Raw genomic sequence first — 21,844 nt, forward strand, 5'->3', positions numbered from 1 at the left:
AGCCTTTTTCATCCCTTACTCTCACTGCCCATAATAATCTGGCCTTAACTCTGAGAAGTTTGACTTTCCAGACAGCTTCACGGCGCAAATGCATGCCTTTCCCCAGGAGTGCATATGGAAAAATGCTTGTTAATAACAACATACTGGTGCCTTGTAGCTAAGCTGAAGCTGTATACTTAGCTGAAGACTGTAGCAGGCAGTGGTGTAACAGTAAATGGAATGAGTTCCCTTCCACATGTGCGGAAGCCAACTTTTTTTTTAAGCTGCTGTAGTTTATATTTGACAGATCCTTAGCACAGTTAAGGTCTTACCTTGAAACTGTGCATGCAGTATTGCCTGACACATGCTCATGTAATTTCTATACATACAATCTTGTATTTCCCGGAGCCTGGTATTTTGTTTTTGTTTTTGTTACTTTAAATTACAGAAAGCTCAATGCGTTCTGTGTTCTGAATATTTTAGATTTCAGATGTGTCATAATTAAAGATGACTTACCAGAAGAAATTACTATTTCTCCAGATGAAATATTGCATGTTTTATTCCCCAGGAAGGGAAAACTACATGTACACCAGAAAGTCTGATTAATGGCTGACTGGTTTGTACTTTGTATCTTCAGTATTGATCTCAATTCATAGAAACCTTCACCATCTTTTAGATTTTCAGCTTCAAGAGATATTCCTAAAAGTAAGATGGAAAAGCCATTAGTCCTTCTTTTATGCCCTGTCCGATAAATCAGAGCTGTGTGAAATGCTAGCTCTGAAAAACACACTCATACAGCTTAAGGTTTCTTAACTCAGATCTGGTACAAAGGTTTAATCCGATAAACACGACTGTTCCAAGTTATCATCTCCATGAATGGAATTGCGGTATGGGAGCCATCACTGCTGGTCAGCTGTTCTTCACTGACCGTAAGGATGTTCCTTCTGCACTGAAATGGGTACCCACAACCCTCCACCCAATTGCAGCAGCAATTGCTTTTCTTTTGGCTTATAAGAATATTATTTCTGATTAACATTTATTACCTCCAAATTGGTCTTTAAGAATCTCTCCATCTGCATACCAGGTGAGGTTCGGCATGGGAAATGCCTTCCTTACAGTACAGGTAAGACTAGCCTATAGGATAGTAGGAATAAGTCAAGTTACTAGTCAAAACATTTCTGACATGATTTGCATTAATATTCATTACAAAAATAATAATAAAAAAATTGTACTAACATATTGGCCATTCCCATTTAGTAAGAACCATTTACTTCTCTTTTAGGATGATGATGTTTCTTATCTAGTTCATTCTATTTCTACACTAAAAGGTAAGATTTATCAAGCTCAAAGGACTGCTAAATGGAATGTATAAGCATTTCATCCTCAATATAGATCTTTGAGTGAAAGCTGGGAGGATTGAAATTCATTATCCAATTCTGTTAGTGGCTTGAGAGAGATGAGATGGTGTTCTCAGTACTGTTCCTAGCAGATAGATAGACATCCATATTTAAAAAAAAAAACACATCATTTGTAATAGTCTGGATTCTCAGGGAAGTTTAGGACACAGCCTCCTTTATTTCAGATATCGTGATAGGTCCTCAGAAAGTCTTCCTGGCAAAGGATGTGCCAAGTACATAGAACTAGCTACCATAGAACTGGGCACACGGATGCCAAAGATTACAGAGACACGCATAAGCCTATGTGTTGCACCCTACGTGGAATAACAAAGGACAGAGCATACTTACTCCCAAGCATATGACACATTTACCCCTAACTGGGTTTTGTGGCAGCCAACAAAAGGCAAAGACTGGGTAGACCTGAAGATTGGACTAACCTCTCTCTCTAGAGGGGGTGCCTCCACATTGGGGCATAGACATATCAATGGACAGTGAGCATGCGGAGCCTCACCATGCCAATGCTGCCTGTGTGTTGCACTAGATTAATTTTATTTTAACATTTTGAAGTGCTAAAGGAAGCTCAGCTTTCTTCTACTTTAAAAGTAAGAAGTTTGTTTTATTATGGGGTAGTCACACACTACACGTCCATCCCTTCTGAAGAAAGCAAAGCATGTAAGTTGACTCCAAATGCATCACAATGGTTACAAACCACACATTAAGGATGGAGATTGACATATTTTTCTTGTCATAAGTTATCTCTGAAATCATGCTGTAATTGATTTTTTTCCTTCTGTTCTCCCCACAGCCCTTTGTCCTTCCTTTACTATAATCTCATTTATCAGTGCTTCTTAATGGCAAGTCCCAATTTGCTGTCCAGACTGGATTTTATTCCTTTTGGGGGGCTAAAACAGAGAGGGAAGGTGTTCAATATTTGGATGAGGAGAAGAAGAGTTAAAATCTCTTGAACATAAGCAGAATAGTGCAAATGAGACTGTGGTATTGAAAATTCAGCACTGAAATAGGTCATGGGGGAAATTATGACAGTTCTATGCTCTGTGTCGGTATGTGGCTAATCTGAAAGCAGGATGGATGTGGTTTATGTCGCTTTTGTCTGCTGATAGCCTTTCATAGAAAAAACAGACTTCAGATTACAGAACTTATTTCAGGTGTCTACTGATCAAAAGGCTAAATTTGGCTGGTCAAAAACTATGCGGACAGATTTCATGACAATGCTGTCACCAGTTGGTCATCAGGCGACTGATCCATTTTATACTAAATATGATCTGAGCTGTAAGATTTGGGTAAAGATTCTGAACATCCATAATTCTGAGTGTATTTCCTCTGCTTTGAGTCCCTCTGCTGATAATGTAAGCCATGTGCCCAAGCTACATTACTGTTGGCAGAGGGTAGTGATAGATGGAGAAATGAGAGGTGTGCTTTAGAAACTCAACAGGGCTGCCATTAGGCAATGAGTGTGGCAATTTGAGACACAGGATGCACTTTTCAAATATAGATTGTGCAAAGGTGGTATTGTGTCACCTCTACAAGGACACCTCCACCTTAATCTTGGGGGTAGCCAGGGCTGGTCGGAGCCCAAGAGAAGTTAGAGCAGCTAAAGGGCTGTTTCAAGTTGCACTGGCTGGTAAAAAAGCCCCAGGGGGACTGTTACATAACTGGAAACAACTTGAGTGCAAAGTGGAATTCGAGCCTTACAGCTCCTTTTAAAATATACTGATTCCACAGCCACTTTTGCCTAGCTGTGCTCAGTGACATGGCAAAAATGCTATTTCATGTCTTTAGGCAGTATTACTCCCAGCAAGCTCGTGCCTGCAGTTCATACAAACTGGCTTTCCAGGAATCTATCCATGCGGGAAGACAATCTCCCTGCCTCCTTCCACCATCAGGTAACAGAAGGAAATGTGATTGGCTAACACAATAATTGAGTTATGAGTTTTCTATAATTGGAAGATAGCTGTTGCAAGGACCTACGGTTTGGCTTAAAATCTCGTAGCTGGGGAAAAACAGCAGCCTCATCTCAATCAATCTAGTGACAATTTCATCAGGCAGGCTTGCTGAAATTCTTCTTTGGCCCAAGAGGCCCACTAGCAAAGGATTTGGTTTTGCATCTTGTCTATTTTTCACAAGCTTACCGGTTCGGTTATCTCCGATTTTGTTCATGCTCATCTCCCCTTATCCTACGCCCCCAAAGGCCACGCACAATTGTTCCCAACAGTAAACAGCAAACTTTGGTATTTTGCCTCATCTCATTTTTACCTTACCAACAATCAGTTTTAATCAACCATTAGTAGCTAATTATTCAAGTGATTTGGGGAGCTTCCACCAGTTCCCCTGTGAGGCTGTTCCACAGCCAAATAGAGCTCTCTATAAAAACATTTTTCCTGATAAACAGTCTCAATTTTCCTTTGTTCAGTTTCTTATCACCAAAACTGCTAGTAATACCCCCTTGGATCATCCTCAACAACTCCGTCCTTGATGCGTATGAAGGTGCAGTCAAGCATCAACATACTTACTCCTGCAAAAACGTTCTGGGATCTTTTACAATCAGTAGCAGGCAATAGTTGTGCTTGATGTCTAGTTTAAGCACACAGCTCCAAACCAATAAGCTGGTTCACGAATAGCTCAGATTAACGAACATGAATACTGAACTTAAATCACTGATGTGACTTCCTGTGGTCCCTGAGCATTCTGTCAATTTTAAAATCACTCACCTCCTCTATGCTCCCATTGGAACTATTTTGGAGGGCAATGGAAATTTCCGGTTTGGCTGAAAAGCAAATAAAATACATGTTAACAAAACTGACAGCAATCACTAAAGTAATTTAGCTTCTTACAAGAGTCTTAGTATTGTCTTTCCTAAAATTGATACCAAGATCAACATATGCCTTTTTATAATGACATGTGTGGTTAGTACACACTAAATACTGAAGAAGAGGGGAAGAGGCTGACACTTGTAATTGCTACTTCTAGTATATCCTAAGATCTGTATCGTATCTTACTGTTTTTAATTATCCTAGTATCTGAGACATATGTACCCAAGAAATTAGTTCATAACATCTTATATACAGAATGATGATGGTCATAGCCACAGGAGGAGGAAGACTAGGAGTATTTTCTTGCCGTCAATGTGTTTCATTTGAGTACAGGTGACTATACTAACATGAGCTTGCATATATTTTTAAGCCTGTCTAAATGAATTTTTTTTTCTTCTTAAAACAAGTTGCTGAATTATCATTCAAAAATAAAAGGTGCATTCTGGCACCAGTGAATGTTCAGGTCACTAATAATGTCTAAGGACTTATTAGTTTAGTTACCAACCGTTCAGACAGATTGTGGCTAGTGAACAATGAACCTCAAAAGATTTGGACTAAACCCCCCAAAATTAAACGCTTATCTCAACCTTACCTTACTCTCTAGCCCTCTTTCAGCTGCAAAACTGGACTAGAAATCTCAGGTAACCAAAGGTTTCTTCTGAGAATTTCGGTTCTTCCTATTTCCTGCCTACAGCTTTCCAGATTTCAGCTGTGTTGCCTTTGCTCTCTATCACAAAATGTTTGCCCAGGTCACCTCTATAGCACCACAGCATTACTTCACTGAGGAATTCTGCCCACATCTGTCTGTCACATCAGAGTAATGCAAAGCTGTTCTGTTCAGATCAATTCATCCATAACTGTGGCTTTCTTTCGTCACATCTTATTGCTTTTGGAATCTTTGGCATGTGTGTTCAGTTTTGCTGACTTGTTTTACTTGGACTGGCTCAGGTTTTAGTTTCAGGGGTTTGGGTGTTTGCTTGTGTTGTATGTGACATGTTGCGGGTGTTGTTTGTGGTTTGTTGGGTTTTTTGGAGGGGTTCTCGCTATTGTCTCCAGATACTGTACTGGAAAGCTGGTGCTTTCAGATATTCTGCTTCTTACCCTAGCTTTAACTAGGCAGCACAGCAGAATGAACAACAATGGGCTGGGAAGAAAACAGCCACACTTTCTCAAACCTCAGAAATGTTGAATATTGGATGAAGATTAAGCCAGAATTTATAATATCTTAGCCATTTTTGCGCACTCCTCTTGTATGTATTTATTTTAAATCACAGCTGGACAATTTTTTCCCCAAGTCCATGTTGGTTTCTGGCTATGCTATTTTCTCCATTTCATGATATGTTTGGTGCACAACTATTCAATCCTGCATCTACGGGAAAAGGAATTGGAAGATCTAAGGTCTTTTCCATCTAACTTCTAAGCTTCTATTAATTGTTTGGCATCCATTTAGCTTTCTAGGATCTTTACAGACGTTTCGGGACCAGGAGGAATTCAGTATCTAGCACAGTGATTTCTGCTGTTGGACTTGTCAATCATTGGCAAGTTGAGACTTGAAAAAAACAGTTCTCACTAACTTAACTCAGTGCACTCAGTTTTAGAAAAGGCATGTTCACTAAGCACATAGTTCCAGAAGTCTTCTATTAACCCCCCGCCTCATAATTGCTTATTGACTTTTTTACAGGGGGCTAGAAAAATCCATCAGGTCCCTGACTTTGCTTTTATATCATATCTTACTTGAACTGTAACATAGACCCAATATAACACTTAATTGCTATCACTGACTCTTACACACAGGGTCACAGTCTCTACTATGCCAAGTTAAAACGGGACACAGCAGTGAGATAGGGAGGGCTGTTAGGGAGAAAGCTACAGCTCCCTCATTCTCTGTCCAGCTCCAGTGCAGTATCCATAGCGGAGGGTCTGATGCAACCTGAGATGGCTAGTTGTCATCCCCAAGTGACCATATGAGGTCTGGGGACTGCTGAATCGGTGTGCTATGGGCACTCCCCCTGCTTGCCCCTCCCCAGCTCCTATGCTAGGATGAATGATGCCTATTAGGAACTCTTTGACACCGGGGAGTCTCAACAATAATTGTATTCAGTCTCTGCTCCTTCTGCACCACTGCTGGACAGAGTGCATCCCATAGTATTGTATACAGCACATATACTGACACTGCACATGGGTATTAAAAATATAGACATACACATGCACCATAGTGGAGGAGAAAGGAGAGTGAACACTAGTCATTTCACCTGATAAAATATCAGGGGAAAGAGAAGCAAGCTGCAGTCCCTGTGACCTGCACTCTATTTTCCTTCTGGACATGTGTGACTAAGATTTGAGAGACCTCAAGTCATCTTCTGAATCCCCCTCCAACCTTTCTGCTGACTGGGGACCAGGAGGGGAAGAGTGCCCAAGACAGAAGCTATATAAGGCAGTCCAATTGCTAGGGATTGGGCTGAGGCTACCACAGGGCCCTCAAAGAGCATAGCACAGCAAAAGGTTTTGGTTTGTCTAGTTTGTACTGAAGTCTGCTCTGCTTCTGCCCCCTCCCATTTCCTGCTAACATGCTGGTGTACGTGTCTCTGTGCACAGCCACCCCGACACAAGTTTACATGAACAGCAAGCAAAGGATATTAATGTCTAACTTATCATAGGCAGAACAAGGGGCTATTCTAATTGCAGTGGTTTCAATACTTTTCAGTGCTCAAGGGTCTATCCAGGTTACACTAATTATTTGTCAAACGTCCCTTTTTAAACTTAAAAGCCATTTCTGACTCACACAAGCGCAAGAGGAAATCTCAGACCATCAACTTCTATTTTTGTGTCTCACCTCAGCGTGTGACAGCCCCAAAGAGTTTCCTTTTTCAAAAAATATTGCTTCCTGCTGAATCTTTGCATTCTGGGCATCAGCCCAGTGTGAGATGTGTTAGAGACTCCTGAGAGCAGGTGGTTATATAATGGATATGTGGACAGCCCCTCCACTCGATGCTCATTCATTTTAGCAACCCTGGAGTTGTACCTTCCAAGACTCAGTGGACTATAAGCAGATTAATCACTCTCACAACTCCCCATGTCTTTGACACAGCAAACAATGCTGTCCACTTGTATTTCAGCAGTTTCCAAGCAGCTTTCCTACACTATTTGAAACAGAACAGAGCAAGATTTGATAAAATAGTTATATGGGATGCCTCATTTTGTGGGTGCCCAGTCTGTGACAACTCAAAGGGTTCCGATTTTCAGAGGGTGGGTGGATCAGTAATTTTCTGAGAATCAGGCCCTTTTAATGTGTTTCAGGTGAGGCTTAAAAAAAAATGACGCACCCAAAATCACTAGTTACTTACTAAAATCTTAGCCGTGATATATAATTGAACTGATCACAAGCCAATAAGGGCTACACTTTTATATGATCTCAGTAACAAGGGCACAATGAGCTTGACTGTGAAAGTGCATGAATGCCCAACTGTTAACAAACTTGCACATACAGATGAGCTACTTACACACCTGTTTGCATGTTGACTGTCTATTTGTATACCCAGTAAGGTACTTTCCACAGATGCTTTCCTCAGTGTTGCAGTGCTGGCACCAGATACTGGAAATTTGGCCTCAAGTGTTTGTTAAGAAATGTGGGTTTATTCTCTGAAGTAATTCACAAGAACAAAATGGCTGTCTGCGTAGCATGAATCAGAAGTCTTCATAATGCAAAAAAGGAAGAGTCGTCATAAACTGCTTACCAAATACTTTCACTTTGGTGATATTCGTCAGGATTCTTTCAGGATGGTACATCACACGACAAGAGAACACCTTGCCATCGTCAACCATTTTGATTGGGGAAATCTTTAGTGCATTGTCTGGACCTAGCTGAATTCTTTCCTTATACAATAGGCTATCAGTCTTATTCACATCCTGGTGGTAGAACTCTTTGATAAGAGTTGTTTCTTCACGTCCATATTCCCCCTGTTTAAAACACAGACAGATATTTCTTCCAGTCACAAACTCCTCCCTCCCTCCATCATAACCATTTCCTTCTCACCTTCTTTGAGTCAAAGCCTCAGAGATCAATCTAGGGTTGCAACATTAAGCTTAGCACTTTTCATATAGCCTTTTCAATTCCTGGATCTCCGGGCGCATCACAGAAATGGTCATGATCTCCATTTTACACATGGAGGAAATAGACACAGAGTAGCTGGTTGACGAGCTTATGATCAAGTCTCCTGAATTGTAGTCCTGAGGCTTAGACAGGAACCATACTGTGTCCTTCCCACCTATAGGTACCTTTCCACACAGTGTTAGGCAACTTTAGCACATTTAAGACTAGAGAAAAATTAGAGACTTCTCTTAACCTTTTGATTTTTTTAAAAATTTCTAGTTGCACCCAACTAACTGAAAAGCTGAACTTCATCATCTTCTTTTGACTCCTGTGTGCCAGAGCTAGTAGCAATGCCTAGAGTTAAGATTGATTCCCTTTCTCTGTGCGTTTGTACACATACAATCTCAACATGTGCCATATATTTGCACATTCTGAAATGCAGAACTTTTGCTCTTTTTTTCCAATTCATAGTTTGAATTAACATCACCAAATATAAATTAGCACAATATGCAGACTTGCCCTACAAAATTTCTAAGTTTAGGATAAATGTAGTACAAAGAAAAGGAGATCCAAACTGATAGCCAAAGGGGACAGAGCCACTAGAGAAAATAAAAGTTATGCTTATATTTGAAGGTCAGATTAACAAAGACACTATCAATTAGAGCTTTTCAAGAGTAACAGGTGCCAACAGATATAAACCTCAAAAAGAGCAAACAAGGTACAGAAATTAATGAGCAATGCTAAGGACATAGTTTGCTCATCTTCATCTCTGAACTACTGAAAGTAATTACAAGACAAAGTTGGAAAAAATACAGAAAAGTAACTGCAATGCAAAAAATAACTTGTTCAGCTCAAAGCCAAGAGCTTCTAAATTTGTTTGGTATGTGGTTTCACATGTCTAAGCAACTCTGTTTGAGAGTTGTTTTGTTCTCCCCATTTTTAAATTGAAAGTTAGCAGCGAGCAAAAATACCCATATGTAGTCTCACATTCTATTTCTGAAATCACCAGACACATTACTTATCAAACAACCAGGAGCAGTTCAGATAACCCTGAATGATGTTGAACATTTGGTAGTGCTCAAACAAATTAAGAATTTAACAACTTTAAAAAAAAATGATGCAGAGGGTTTTTTGGTTTTGGTTTTAATTTGGTCATTCAATTTACCAATTTCACTATCCTTTCCAACACTCTTTTTGGTTTCATTTATTTTGTGAAAAATTAAACCACCATAGCCATGTTTTTTCTTTGTTTTCAAACACACTGTTTCCGGTGGTATGTATGCCGCTTGTCAACTGTGGAGACACTGCATTTCTAGCTTTTCCTCCCTGTTGTCACAGTCTGATGTTTTCTTAGGTACTGAAATTACCTATACCATTTGTCTAACAAACCTTTACTTTAACTGTTTGCAGTCCCCTGTGCAAAGTATAACATTTCTGTTTGCTCTGTTTTTTCCTTACTTTTTAACCAATAATGGAGGGTAGTTATACTTACCATTAGCCATTTCAAAGGATACTTGGACAAATTTACAGAAGTCATATTCTCAAGGCATGGAATTTCCAGTGTTTCATTTAATAGCACTTCCACCACCCCATAGTGCTTCTCATCTTTTACAATTGTAGCAAAAAGCAAGAAGAACAAAGAAAATGATTAGAACAATATGTGGTGTGCTCTAAAACAAAACATGCATTGCTCTGCTGTTCCTATGCTATTGATTCCATAGAATAGGCACTATTTTAAAAAAAATCAGTTAAAATACTTCCAAAGCACAATAATCTTTTAAAGACTTATTTGCTAACTGAAAACCACGGTCCCAATTCTGCAAGCAACCCTATACCTGAAAGTTCCATTGAGTTTAGCAGGAATATTGTAATGGAGTACTTGCAAAAGAAATTCCGCTAGTTGTAGAATCAAGATTTACTCTCAGAAGGGAAACTTGGAAAGGAGGGGGAAAAAATGAGTTTGTTCCCTTCCTTCTGAGACACGTAAGAGTCTGAAATTTCCAATTTCTTCTACTGGAATAAACCTTAACACTAATTTTCCCATCTTTGGTACTTTTCATCTGAGATGCTCAAGGAGCTTTACAAACATTGACTAAGCTTTGCACCATCTCATGTGAGTGAAGTATACTCCCTGTTTTACTGATGAGGAAAGAGACAGAGGCATTAAGCGAGTTGATCCAGGTCACACAGACAGTGGCACAGCTGGAAATGGAGCACAAAACTCCTAAAACCCCATCCTTTTTCTACCATTGAGTCTCCTTTTTTAAAACAATCATGCTGGGTTATTTTCCTTCCAATAATGTCTTTGCCCAGGAAAGTTTTGTTTAGTAATCACACAACAAAATTTAGATATGGATGCAACAGTCTGAGCGCACATTCCCTCTCCCATAACAGCAGTACGCTTGAAATAGTAATAACTAGGGCTGTCAAGCAATTAAAAAATTTAATTGTGATTAATTGCACTGTTAAAGAATAATAGAACACCATTTATTTAAGGTTTTTTTGGATGTTTTCTACATTTTCAAATATATTGATTTCAATTACCACACAGAATACAAAGTATACACTGCTCAATTTATATTATTATTTTTTATTACAAATATTTACACGGTAAAAAACAAAAGAAATATTATTTTTCAGTTCACTTAATACAAGTACTGTAGTGCAATCTCTTTACTGTGAAAGTGCAACTTACAAATGTAGAATTATGTACCAAAAAACTGCTCAAAAATAAAACAATGTAAAACTTTAGAGCCTACAAGTCTACTCAGTCCTACTTCTTGTTCAGCCCATCGCTCAGACAAAAAAGTTTGCTTACATTTGCAGGAGATAATGCTACCAGCTTCTTATTTATAATGTCACCTGAAAGCGACAACAGTTGTTGCATGGCACTGTTGTAGCTGGCGTCGCCAGATGCGCTCAAGATTCATATATGCCTTCGTGTTTCAACCACCATTCCAGAGGACATGCGTCCATGCCGATGACGGGTTCTGCTTGATAACCATCCACAGGAGTGCGGACTGATGCACGTTCATTTTCATCATCTGAGTCAGATGCCACCAGCAAAAGGTTAATTTTTCTTTTTTGGTGGTTCGGCTCTGTCATTTCTGCATTGGAGTGTTGCTCTTTTAAGACTTCTGAAAGCATGCTGCACACCTCGTCCCTCTCAGATTCTGGAAGGCAATTCAGATTCTTAAACCTTGGGTTGAGTGCTGTAGTTATCTTTAGAAAGCTCATATTGGTACCTCCTTCGCGTTTTGTCAAATATGAGGTGAAAGCGTTCTTAAAACAAACAACATGTGCTGGGTCATCATCTGAGATTCCTGTAACATGAAATATATGGCCAAATGCAGGTAAAACAGAGCAGGAGACATACAATTCTCCCCCAAGGAGTTCAGTCACAAATTTAATAAACACATTTTTTTTAACGAGCGTCATCATCATGGAAGCATGTCCCCTGGAATGGTGGCCAAAGCATGAAGGGGCATACGAATTATTTAGCATATCTGGCACGTAAATACCTTGCAATGCCAGTTTACAAAAAAGCCATGCAAATGCCTGTTCTCACTTTCAGGTGACGTAAATAAGAAGAGGGCAGCATTATCTCCTGTAAATGTAAACAAACTTGTTTGTCTCAGCGATGGGCTGAATAAGAAGTAGGACTGAGTGGACTTGTAGGCTCTAAAGTTTTACATTGTTTTGTTTTTTGAGTGCAGTTATGTAACAATATATCTACATTTGTAAGTTGCACTTTCGCAATAAAGAGATTGCACTACAGTACTTGTATGAGGTGTGACAAAGCTCCTCCTCTGCCTTGGTGGGTCCTGCACTTATTGGAGGATTTGCTCGTCTCAGAGGTTCATGGAAGCTCTCAGTTTGGCCACTTTCATGGCTCAAATCTGCTGTTCACTCAGTTAGCCTCATCACTGGCCAGCATGGGGAAAAGGAAGAAGAACAATTCCCTGCAGTCTCTGCTGATCCACCTAGTCGATCAGGGAACAGGCCAGAGACCTTCCCCTCTGGTGGAACCCACAGTCCAGTTCAACTCCTCCGGTATCAAGTAGGGAGTTGGGGGGATGGAGGGAACCTGGGCCCGCCCTCTACTCTGTGTTCCAGCCCAGGGCCTTGTGGATTGCAGCTGTGTACAGTGGCTCCTGTAACAGCTGTGTGACAGCTCCAACTCCCTGGGCTACTTCCCCATGGCCTTCTCCCAACACCTTCTTTATTCTCACCACAGGACCTTCCTCCTGGTGTCTGATAATGCTTGTACTTCTCAGTCTTCCAGTAGTACGCCTTCTCACTCTCAGCTTCTTATCCTTCTTGCTCCCAGCACCCCGCACGCACACCACAAACTGAAGTGAGCTCCTTTTCAAACTCCAGTGCACTGATTCACCAGCCTGTCTTAATTGATTCTGGCAGCTTCTTGATTGGCTGCAGCTGTCCTAATTAGCCTGCCTGCCTGAATTGTTTCCAGAAAGTTCCTGATTGTTCTGGAACCTTCCCTGTTACCTTACCCAGGGAAAAGGAACCTACTTAACGTGGGACTAATATATCTGCCTTCTATCACTCTCCTGTAGCCATTTGTCCTGATCCTTTCACAGAGGTGAATTGAAAAATATTATTTCTTTTATCATTTTTACAATGCAAATATTGGTAATAAAAATAATAATATAAAGTGTGCAGTGTACACTTTGTATTCTGTGTTGTAATTGAAATAAGTATATTTGAAAATGTAGAAAAACATCCACAATATTTAATAAATTTCAATTGGTAGTCTATTGTTTAACATTGTGATTAAAAGTGCGATTAAAAATTTAATTGAGATTAATCGCAATTAATTTCTTTAATTAAGTTGGGCTGTCGATTAATCACAGTTTAGTAAAAACCAAGTGTCTGCACTCAGCTTCTTTCCCTGCATTATTTTCCACCCTAGTGTCCCCACTCAAGGCTGAAATACAGGCATTAAAAGGTAGAGCAATTATATAACTAACTAAATACAAATGTGGATTAAGAAATGCCATCAAACACAAGATGCTTTTTTTTTTAAAAAAAAAGCTGAAGCTCTGCTCTGATGTACAGAGGTCAGACACCCATGCTGGTTTTATCAGTGTCCTTGGATATAATTCCTGTGTGCTGCTGGTGGATTGTCTGCAGGACCCGGTGGGGTGGATGGGATTGCTGAAGGTTAACTCCATTTGCTCCTTACAAGGAGACCTCAGAAGGTTCTGAAGATTCACTGCTCATCCTTCCTGAGGCTCTGCAATGCAAGGTCATCACACCAGGTGCTATTCTGTTGTCTCTCTTGTTCCCCATGTATCAGGGGCCACTAAGAGGGGACTGACATATTTCGGTCTGCAGTATCAGTGAACAGACTACTGTCAACTCTATTGCTTCTCCTAGATTCTGTTATCTTTGCATTTGGATGAAACCCAGATAGTTTAGGATCAATCCAGGCAATACAAAGGCGATGCTGGTAGACAGGAAAAAGCATATTGTAGAAATGATAGGGATAAATCTGCTTCTTATACTTTGGTATATCATCACAGACTCTTATCTGTTCTGTTACTTCTCTCAGGTGACGACAATAGCCCACTGAATCTTTATGACTAATCACAGGGTTTGCAGTTCTCCATTCTAGTAAGGATTTTGCCCATTTATCCATGCCCCTGTCACCTCCAGGCTGATGAATGATATACAGTTTACTTTGTAATGTCTTTGAAGGCCACCTGGAAATGTTAGCTAGTACAAAATGTGGCCTTCTGCCTTTGCTATGGGAAGGCAATAGTGCACGCTGACTAGAAGCTCTTCAGCTCTAGAACTAGATTCCACTAGTAGATTCATCAAAGCCTACATCTAGCTCACATGATAGTGTGCTAGACTTGTTTTTTGCTTTTCCTCAGTCACAGGTTCTTAATCGACGTGGGCTTTCTGTGGCTGACAGTTGTCGGTAATGACAACACTCACATCTGGAAGTGAAGCGCAGCGTTACAGGTGGCGAGCAGCCCTTGTCATGAAGGCTCTGATTTGCAACCTTCAGAATGTTCTGCGGGAAGCTCAAAAGAGGAAGCTGTTGTATGTATTTCAATGCTGGAAGGATCACTCCAAATGGTAAATGTCACTATCACTGCATTACAAAAGAGCACTGATCAGCTTTGCACAATAATCCAGAAAGGGGAAATGGAGTGAATCTTTAACTTCTCAAGTACGTAGTACGGCAAAACTGTCTGGGTGAGTCAGCAGATAAGTTACATGTCATGCAGCAGGCTACAGGCGGTGAGGTTTAAGTAAGGTCAGTAGACAAACAGGAGAGCTATTTAAAAGATGAATTCTTGACACAGGAGGTATTTTTGCAGACTGTCTCTCTACATTCTCACAGTCCTGTGTCAACAGCTCTATTTTCCCTGCAGTTCTTTGATTCAAGTTCTCTAGTAACAAACTGTCTGCTATGGTCCTATGTGATCGCCATTCACCATTTTTGTCTCCCTTAAAATATACATCGGAAATAGGCATACTGATAAATGTAGTAATATGTTTGGTTTGCTCTGGTAGGGGGTAGAGCACCGGTTGCTGGTTTGTGCCATTGCTGCAAAAAGCCAGTTCGAAACTCACTGAACGTGAACAATAGTTGTCCTCAATTTAACCTATGTAGAATGGTAATGCTAATGCTGGGCAGGTCTGCATCAGCAAGGAGAAAGGCTTCATTTCTTTAAGAAGGAGAGAGAAAACCCAGCACAATTAATAAGCTTATAGTCAAATGCTCCTCTAGCGTATTCCCTTCATTTCCTCCACCCAGTGGAGTGCTCTCCACACTGTAGGGCTGTACCATAGCCATGGCACGGAAGCAGAACTTTCTGTCTCACAGGGGTGTCAGAAGTGCCCCTTGGCTGTAGCACAGAGTGCTGTTGCAGTCCTTTTCACAGTGGCTGGTGGATTTATAACCTCTAAGTTTCACTCATTCATTATTAACATTCTTTATAGAGGCTCACTTCTCTTTCCTAGTTTATTTGATCTGTCTTTTGCTGTTAGTCAAATGGCAAGAAGATCCCTAAAGAAGAGACTATGCGGTAACTCCAAGGAACCTCCTGCGCCCACGAGTTAAGATGGAATTTTCTTAATGAACCAACATTTGCTATTTCAACCCTAGTATTCATATCTTTGATCCAGAGCAATAGTTTGTCCGTGTTTGTTTCAGCAAGTTCATGAGGATGGGTTTCTTGGGACTGGTCAGCCCAGATGTAAGTCCATGAAAATTAAAAACAAATGTGAGATACTCAAAGCCACATTCTACATATGTAATCATTGTAACAATTCCACGTTGGAGACTCCGAGTTTCAGCTTGCACATCGCAGCGTATGTGCCTTTTTGGTAAAAGATCTAACTTAGGGCCAAATTCTAAAGCTATTGAGTCAACAGTATTTGCCCTTAGGGCTGGTAGGTGGCCCTTAATGCAGCAGCTGCCATTCTGTTTTGTGGCTGTTTTCTATCCTATGCAAGGACAAACATGTCACCATCTTTTACCTTCCCTATACCCTTCAAACACTCCTGAAAGCCTGCATGCACATGAATGCAGTACACAGGAGAACAAGTACAACAAGACATATAGTGCCCAAGCAATGGCAAATCACTGTCATTTTCTCTGTTTCGTTTCTGTAGTTTGTTAAATACTCGAAATCACATATGTCAGTTGTTTTTTTAAGCAACCAAGAAAACCCAGCTGATATGAACAACTAAATTCCTTCCTAAAATGAAAATAGTGCAGTTCCTCATTTTTTTCACGTTATCTGAAACCAGGCAAAACTAATGTGATTTCTGATTTTCATTCAAATCAAAAATTTGAGCCAGGTTCCATAACCTTCCAGCAAACTGGACCAAATTTCCTAAGCATCATATTCATGCTTCTGGGTGGAAATCAGGTAGAACTCATTAACCTCATATGGCTCAGAGATGAAACTTGGCAAGTTCAGCAGACTTTAGTTTTTGAGCTAGTTCAAACTCAGGAGTGGTATGAATTCATCCAAAGCAAAACTGGAACCTCTGTATACCAAACCTACTGACCTTCAACAAAACACTTCTCAACATGAACTGAACTGTCACTCGCATGCAGTCTGCCAGCCCTGCCTTTGCTTCTACTATTTATTTGCTATTCCTAGGAAGCCTAGTGCAAGTTTGAGAGCTGGCTCAGAACGAGTTTGAATCCCCACTTCCCAAACCTACCCTTAAACTGAGGAAATTAGCTACCCGTAGACATTGCAGCCTGGTGTTCAAAGACACGCAGCATTAGTAACACACACATCAGTCTATGGGAACTGAGGATGTTCAGTCCTTCTATTTATCTGTCTCTTTCCTAATAATTTCAACACACAGAGTATAGTATGTTTGAAAGATGGGTGTACTCCATCCCTAGGATGTTGCATGGCCCAGCCCATTTCCCAGTTACCATTCTCTGCCCAGTATTATCATTGTTGTCCCTAATGAACACACATCATCCTTCCTCCCTGTCGCTCACCTGGTTCCTTCCATCAACCTGCTCCAATATTCCTGCCCATAAGTTAAATGGTGCTATGCTCCTCACCAGGCAAACTCTTTACATACGGTAAGGCAAGGCATACCAGGCTGTCAGACAACAGCTAAACCAGAGATAGCAAACTGTCAAGGCAGCAGCAGTACAATACAAGTGCAAATCTGGAATCACAGAGCAAATTGAACGTAGCCAGGCAAAAGTATTCACATCATTTACTTGTTCTGTTTCCCCCCTAACTGTTACCAAAAAACAATAGGGATCTTAATATCACTTACCTTCTGCCTTGATACTAAGATTAATTTCCGCAGCCTTTGTCCCATATGGGTAGGTAGCAAAGCTACACTCATACTGCCCACTGAGTGAGAGACTAACATTACTCAAATGTAGACTCCACTGATGGCATTCCACCTGGTTTGCTCTGGCATCATGGGAACTCCAAGTCTTGCTAACATCTGCCCAGCAGTGGTGGGGAGTCTCACTGAAAGCCACTGAATAGTTATAATCAGTCTTAGAAAAAGGTAAGTATTTAATGCCATATATAGGGTGATATACAGCTATTCTACTGGGTGGCATATCATCAATCTTTGACCATTGTGTTTGTGAGACATGGATCCCATCTCCGCTCAGAATGCTGCATTCCAGAGTCACATCACTGCCAGGGAAAGCATGGACTGCTTCTGTCTTTATAATGGTGCCTTCAAGCTCGCCTTAAAAAGAAACAGAAAAACTGTCAAGTCAAGCAATGCTTATAAACAACCCCCTTTTAAATCTTCTTCTCAACTCTGTTTGGTGCCTTCACTAGAAAGAGACACCTATATAAGAAGAAGCTGGGGCCTAAAATACAATAGTGCAATATTAAGTAGAGTGAGAAGGTTTAGCAGTTGACGGAAGTAGTAAATCATGAGTACAGATTCCAGAAAAGGAACTGGAGAAAAAAATAAGCAGTGGCTCAAGCAGCTTGAACAGGATGGGGAGCACTCATCATACTACACAAAGAGAAAGGGGAGCTTTCAAGTAAAGCAGAAGCCAGGACTGCTTATTCCACAGGTCTCTTTGCAAGAACCAAGAAGTAGTGAATCCTGCTTGCTAATTCTGTTTTGCGCAATTGCATTCTGCCTTTTTCAAGTACTCCTGCTGTTTCAATAGGAAAAGGTGTTCTTTTACATGGACCTTGCTAGACAGCTTCTGCATTCCACTGTGGAGGTTGTATTTCAGTGTTGGAGCAAGCAGCTACCTCATATATGGTTTCTTTATCATTTTGTTAATTTTCTGAGGCGCTTTGAGGTCCTTTGTGCACCACATAAATACAGAGCTAATGCATTTGTGAAAGGAAAAGAAGTTTTCAGCCTGTTTTTTTTTTTTTAATAGCTGCTGCCACAGTGAAATTGACCTTTTCTCTTTCTTTTTCCTCCTGGGGGAAGAGAACTCTGTGATCTATCTCCACTGTCTCTGTTGAGTTCCAAGAGACATGGCATGCAGCATATTCGTATGCATGAAGTTCCCAGGTAGCTATCAACTGATGACGTTACACAGAGCAGTCCCCTACAGCAGAACTCCACTGAACCAAACAACAGTGCCATACATTGATCACCGTTTTATCTGAAGTATTTGGCAGTCACAAGAAACTTTCAGAAAAAATTGATATGTATGAGTACCCTCAGGCATAGGGCTCACTCCCCCTTATCATTCTTTTTAGCCTCTCCCCATCTTTAAAGAACACCTCATGATGCGTCCCTCCCCTGCTTCCCAAATGGTGTAGTTACAGTCAGAGCCAGAGATTTATGACATCTCTCTCCCAAGCTTTTTGTGCCTCCCCACACATGGCAGTCAACACCCTCAAGTCATTTTATTCATTATGAATTTTTAAAGGGAAATTGAAATTTGATTTTATGTTATATGTAACCGTGTCAGGAATGGTCTAGATAATACTTAGTCCTGCCATAAGTGCAGGGGACTGGACTAGATGACCTCTCGAGGTCCCTTCCAGTCCTACGATTCTATGTTCTACAGTCCCCTAAATGCCTGTGCAGACCAAGGACATGTAATGTAGCAGTGAACTCATTTGTCATTTATGCAGCACTAATAGTGCTCTAGGAACTATATTGACAGCTATTAAGCCAAGATGCAGGCCCTGAAGGGTTTACAGTCTAATGCCCCGGTCCTTGTGGGGCAGTTCTCTGAACCCACCAGCAGCTCATTCAGAAAAACTGGTTCTAAAATAACCAAAATATGCAACCAAGTGAATAGAGCATGAAAAGCAATGTGACTGAATAGTCAGGTTAAATGCACTTATCTCCAGAAATTTAATACCCCCCCCCATCATGTACATCCTTTACAGTAAAATAAAGGGGCATAAGGTGGACAAGTTAAGATTTAAGTGGAAGATTTGCCTAAATAAAAATCTCAGTACCTGTCCAGTATGATGACTGATCTAAGACCTCTACTTACTAAAGGCATCTGTTATATTCAAGAGGTAGCATCACTTAAGTAGTTTCCGGACAGATAACTCGCAACGAAAATTATTTTTAAAAGCACATATTAAGATCAAAGAGCCACATCAAGCAGGAATTTGGGATAAATATTTTAATACTTCAACTTTTTTTTAATTAATTGCTTAACAGCACCAAATTGATGGAGTCCATTTTACCTAAGGGTGTCCTGCAGCTCTCTCTTCTTGGCACTGGAATCTTGCCAATTGTTTTAAAAACTCCAATATTACCCCAACATTAAAAAAAAAAATTAAGATGCCAGTATGTCCATACTTAAACCCTTTTCCTGCAAGATGTTCCACCCATTCAAAGTATCGTGCAGCATGGGCAACTCAGACACTTAAGTTTAAAGTTGAAGGACTTTGTTGGCACCAGAATAAATCGGTATGCACTGGGCATGATTAAATTTAGGCTGAAAATTAAAAGAAACTTTCTAACCATCAGAGGAGGGAGGTTCTGGAACAGCCTTCCAATTGGAATTTTGAGGGCAAACAACCTAAGAAGTTCTAAGAAGGAACTTGATAAATTTATGAATGGGATTATATGACAGGGCTGTCTGCAATACTAGGGGACTGGACTAAATGACCCACAAGGTCTCTTCCCGTTCTGTTTTCCTCAGTGGTCTGATTTTTATTAGGGCAGAACGCCTGTAGCTGCAGAGAACTTTAATGGGAGTTTAGCTTGGATAAACAACTGCAGGATTTTGCCCTAACTTGTGTTTTGTTGAGATTTAATATGGACAACTGTTTCTCTGTGTGCAGTATGGATTTTCATTAGTCATTTTACTTGGCTTTTTTTTATTTTTACCATCATCGATTTCTCTTATATAAGTAGGAAATTTCCTTGACCTGCTCCATCTATATGCAGCCATTAATAAACATAATCAGATACATCTTGCAGTTCCAATTAGGTACCTGGAACATCTTTATTTTTTGAATTGGAAATTGGACTCAAGCCACAACATTCATACGCACACTCGGCCCTGGATTTTAAGTACTCCAAACTTCAGGATGCACAAACGAAGCATTGAGTTTCAAGCCCCACTCTAATTTTTAACAAGGCTGGTTTTGATTAAGCTCCCCTGATACAGACACAGTCGCTCTCCCTTCTCTAAAGTCTTATTCTAATATTCAAAATACCTTGCTCTGGGGGTATGTCTACATAGGTGTAATTCCCGGCTTGAGTAGAAATATGTATACTAGCTGTGCTTATCTAGCAGTCTAAGAAGAGCAATGTGGCTGCAGCAGCGTGGGTAGCAGCTCATGCTAAGTATGCAGCCAGGGGGTCCAGGTGGGACTGTACTCAGTCAGCTAACCTGAGCTGGTGTACTTGCTACCGTGGTCACATGGCTCTTTTTGATGTGCTAGCTTGAACAGAGCTAGTGTGTGTCTGTCCGTCCGTGCTGGGAATCATACCTACCAGCTGCTGTAGAGACATACGCCCAGCAACAACCTTGTCTTGCAAGACCGTAATACAGTGCACAGATGGGAAAAAATCTTTCCAGGATTTCCAAGCAGTCAGTATCACGGTTCTGCAATTAATGGTCACATTTTGGAGGGGAGGGGAAGAGGAAGTTAAAAACCTGCACAGTTAGGAGGGAAGCTCATTTCTAAAACATATATTCTCCTAAAATGAGTGAGTTCTTTGCAATGAGAGAAACTGTGAAACTGGCTTACAACTTTGAAGAAGTTGGCTTGCTAGTCAGTACATCTAGTTAACATTTAATAGTAGTAATTTGTATCTTACTGTAGCTATGAAAAAGTTGCCTTGAAACATAAAATCAATGTTAGTTTGATTTTTGCCTTAATGTGAAATTTAAAACAGGTTTTTTCCAAATTAAATAAGCTCAGTCCATAAAACACTTACTTACCAGCAACATGATGTGTTAGGATGAACAAATACAATGCACAGGAAGGCCACCTTTTCTCCATCTTCATCGCTTGGTGTTACATTAACATTTCCATAGTTGTCTTAGTGATTGCTGTAAAGGAAGCCAAAACAGTCTGCTTTACGCAAACACATGTCTGATCAACCCAGACACACCACTCCAGCATGGCTTCAGAGAAGAGCAACGTCAACAGGAAACTGAGGTTTTCACATCTGGTGTGGTAAAATTAGATCTTTATAGAAAAAAACCTTTAAAACCTTTCTGTAAAGATCATGGCTGATTTATTCAAAATATAAACCCTAAATGCTCTCTGAAAATCTATCTAAACTGTAAATTGAAAACCACATCTATTCTACAGCTCACATACAAAACCCAATGCATTGTCTCATTCTCTATGCAAAACTCCAGAATGGACACAGTTATTAAGATAAATGTAAACTTCTTGAAAATAGCCTAAGTGTTTAAGAAGTGTGTATGATGTGCTGTATAGAGCAGGGGTGCATTGTAACTAACAGGAACACAACTATTTGCTGTGCAGTGCACTCCTACATTTTTAAGAATCCATCAATGAACAGACAGGAATTTTGTTCTCAAAGTTAATTCAACCTGTCAGGCCCGATTGAGAGGAGCAAATTTTACTATTGATGAA

General features: G+C 40.3%; 1 protein-coding gene across 1 annotated transcript in view; it reads right to left on the bottom strand.

Moving 5' to 3' along the window:
* The window catches only part of CD96 (CD96 molecule), a 36,994-nt gene extending 15,723 nt beyond the window's left edge, over positions 1 to 21,271 (bottom strand). Inside the window, 7 exon segments of the mRNA XM_074947087.1 lie at positions 496 to 678; positions 1,023 to 1,113; positions 4,106 to 4,161; positions 7,942 to 8,164; positions 9,790 to 9,902; positions 17,094 to 17,525; positions 21,178 to 21,271. Of these exon segments, the coding sequence (XP_074803188.1) occupies positions 496 to 678; positions 1,023 to 1,113; positions 4,106 to 4,161; positions 7,942 to 8,164; positions 9,790 to 9,902; positions 17,094 to 17,525; positions 21,178 to 21,271 (1,192 nt within the window).
* Positions 21,272 to 21,844: the final 573 nt, after the last annotated feature.

Source organism: Natator depressus, chromosome 1 (genome assembly GCF_965152275.1).
Source record: "Natator depressus isolate rNatDep1 chromosome 1, rNatDep2.hap1, whole genome shotgun sequence".
NCBI lineage: Eukaryota > Metazoa > Chordata > Testudines > Cheloniidae > Natator > Natator depressus.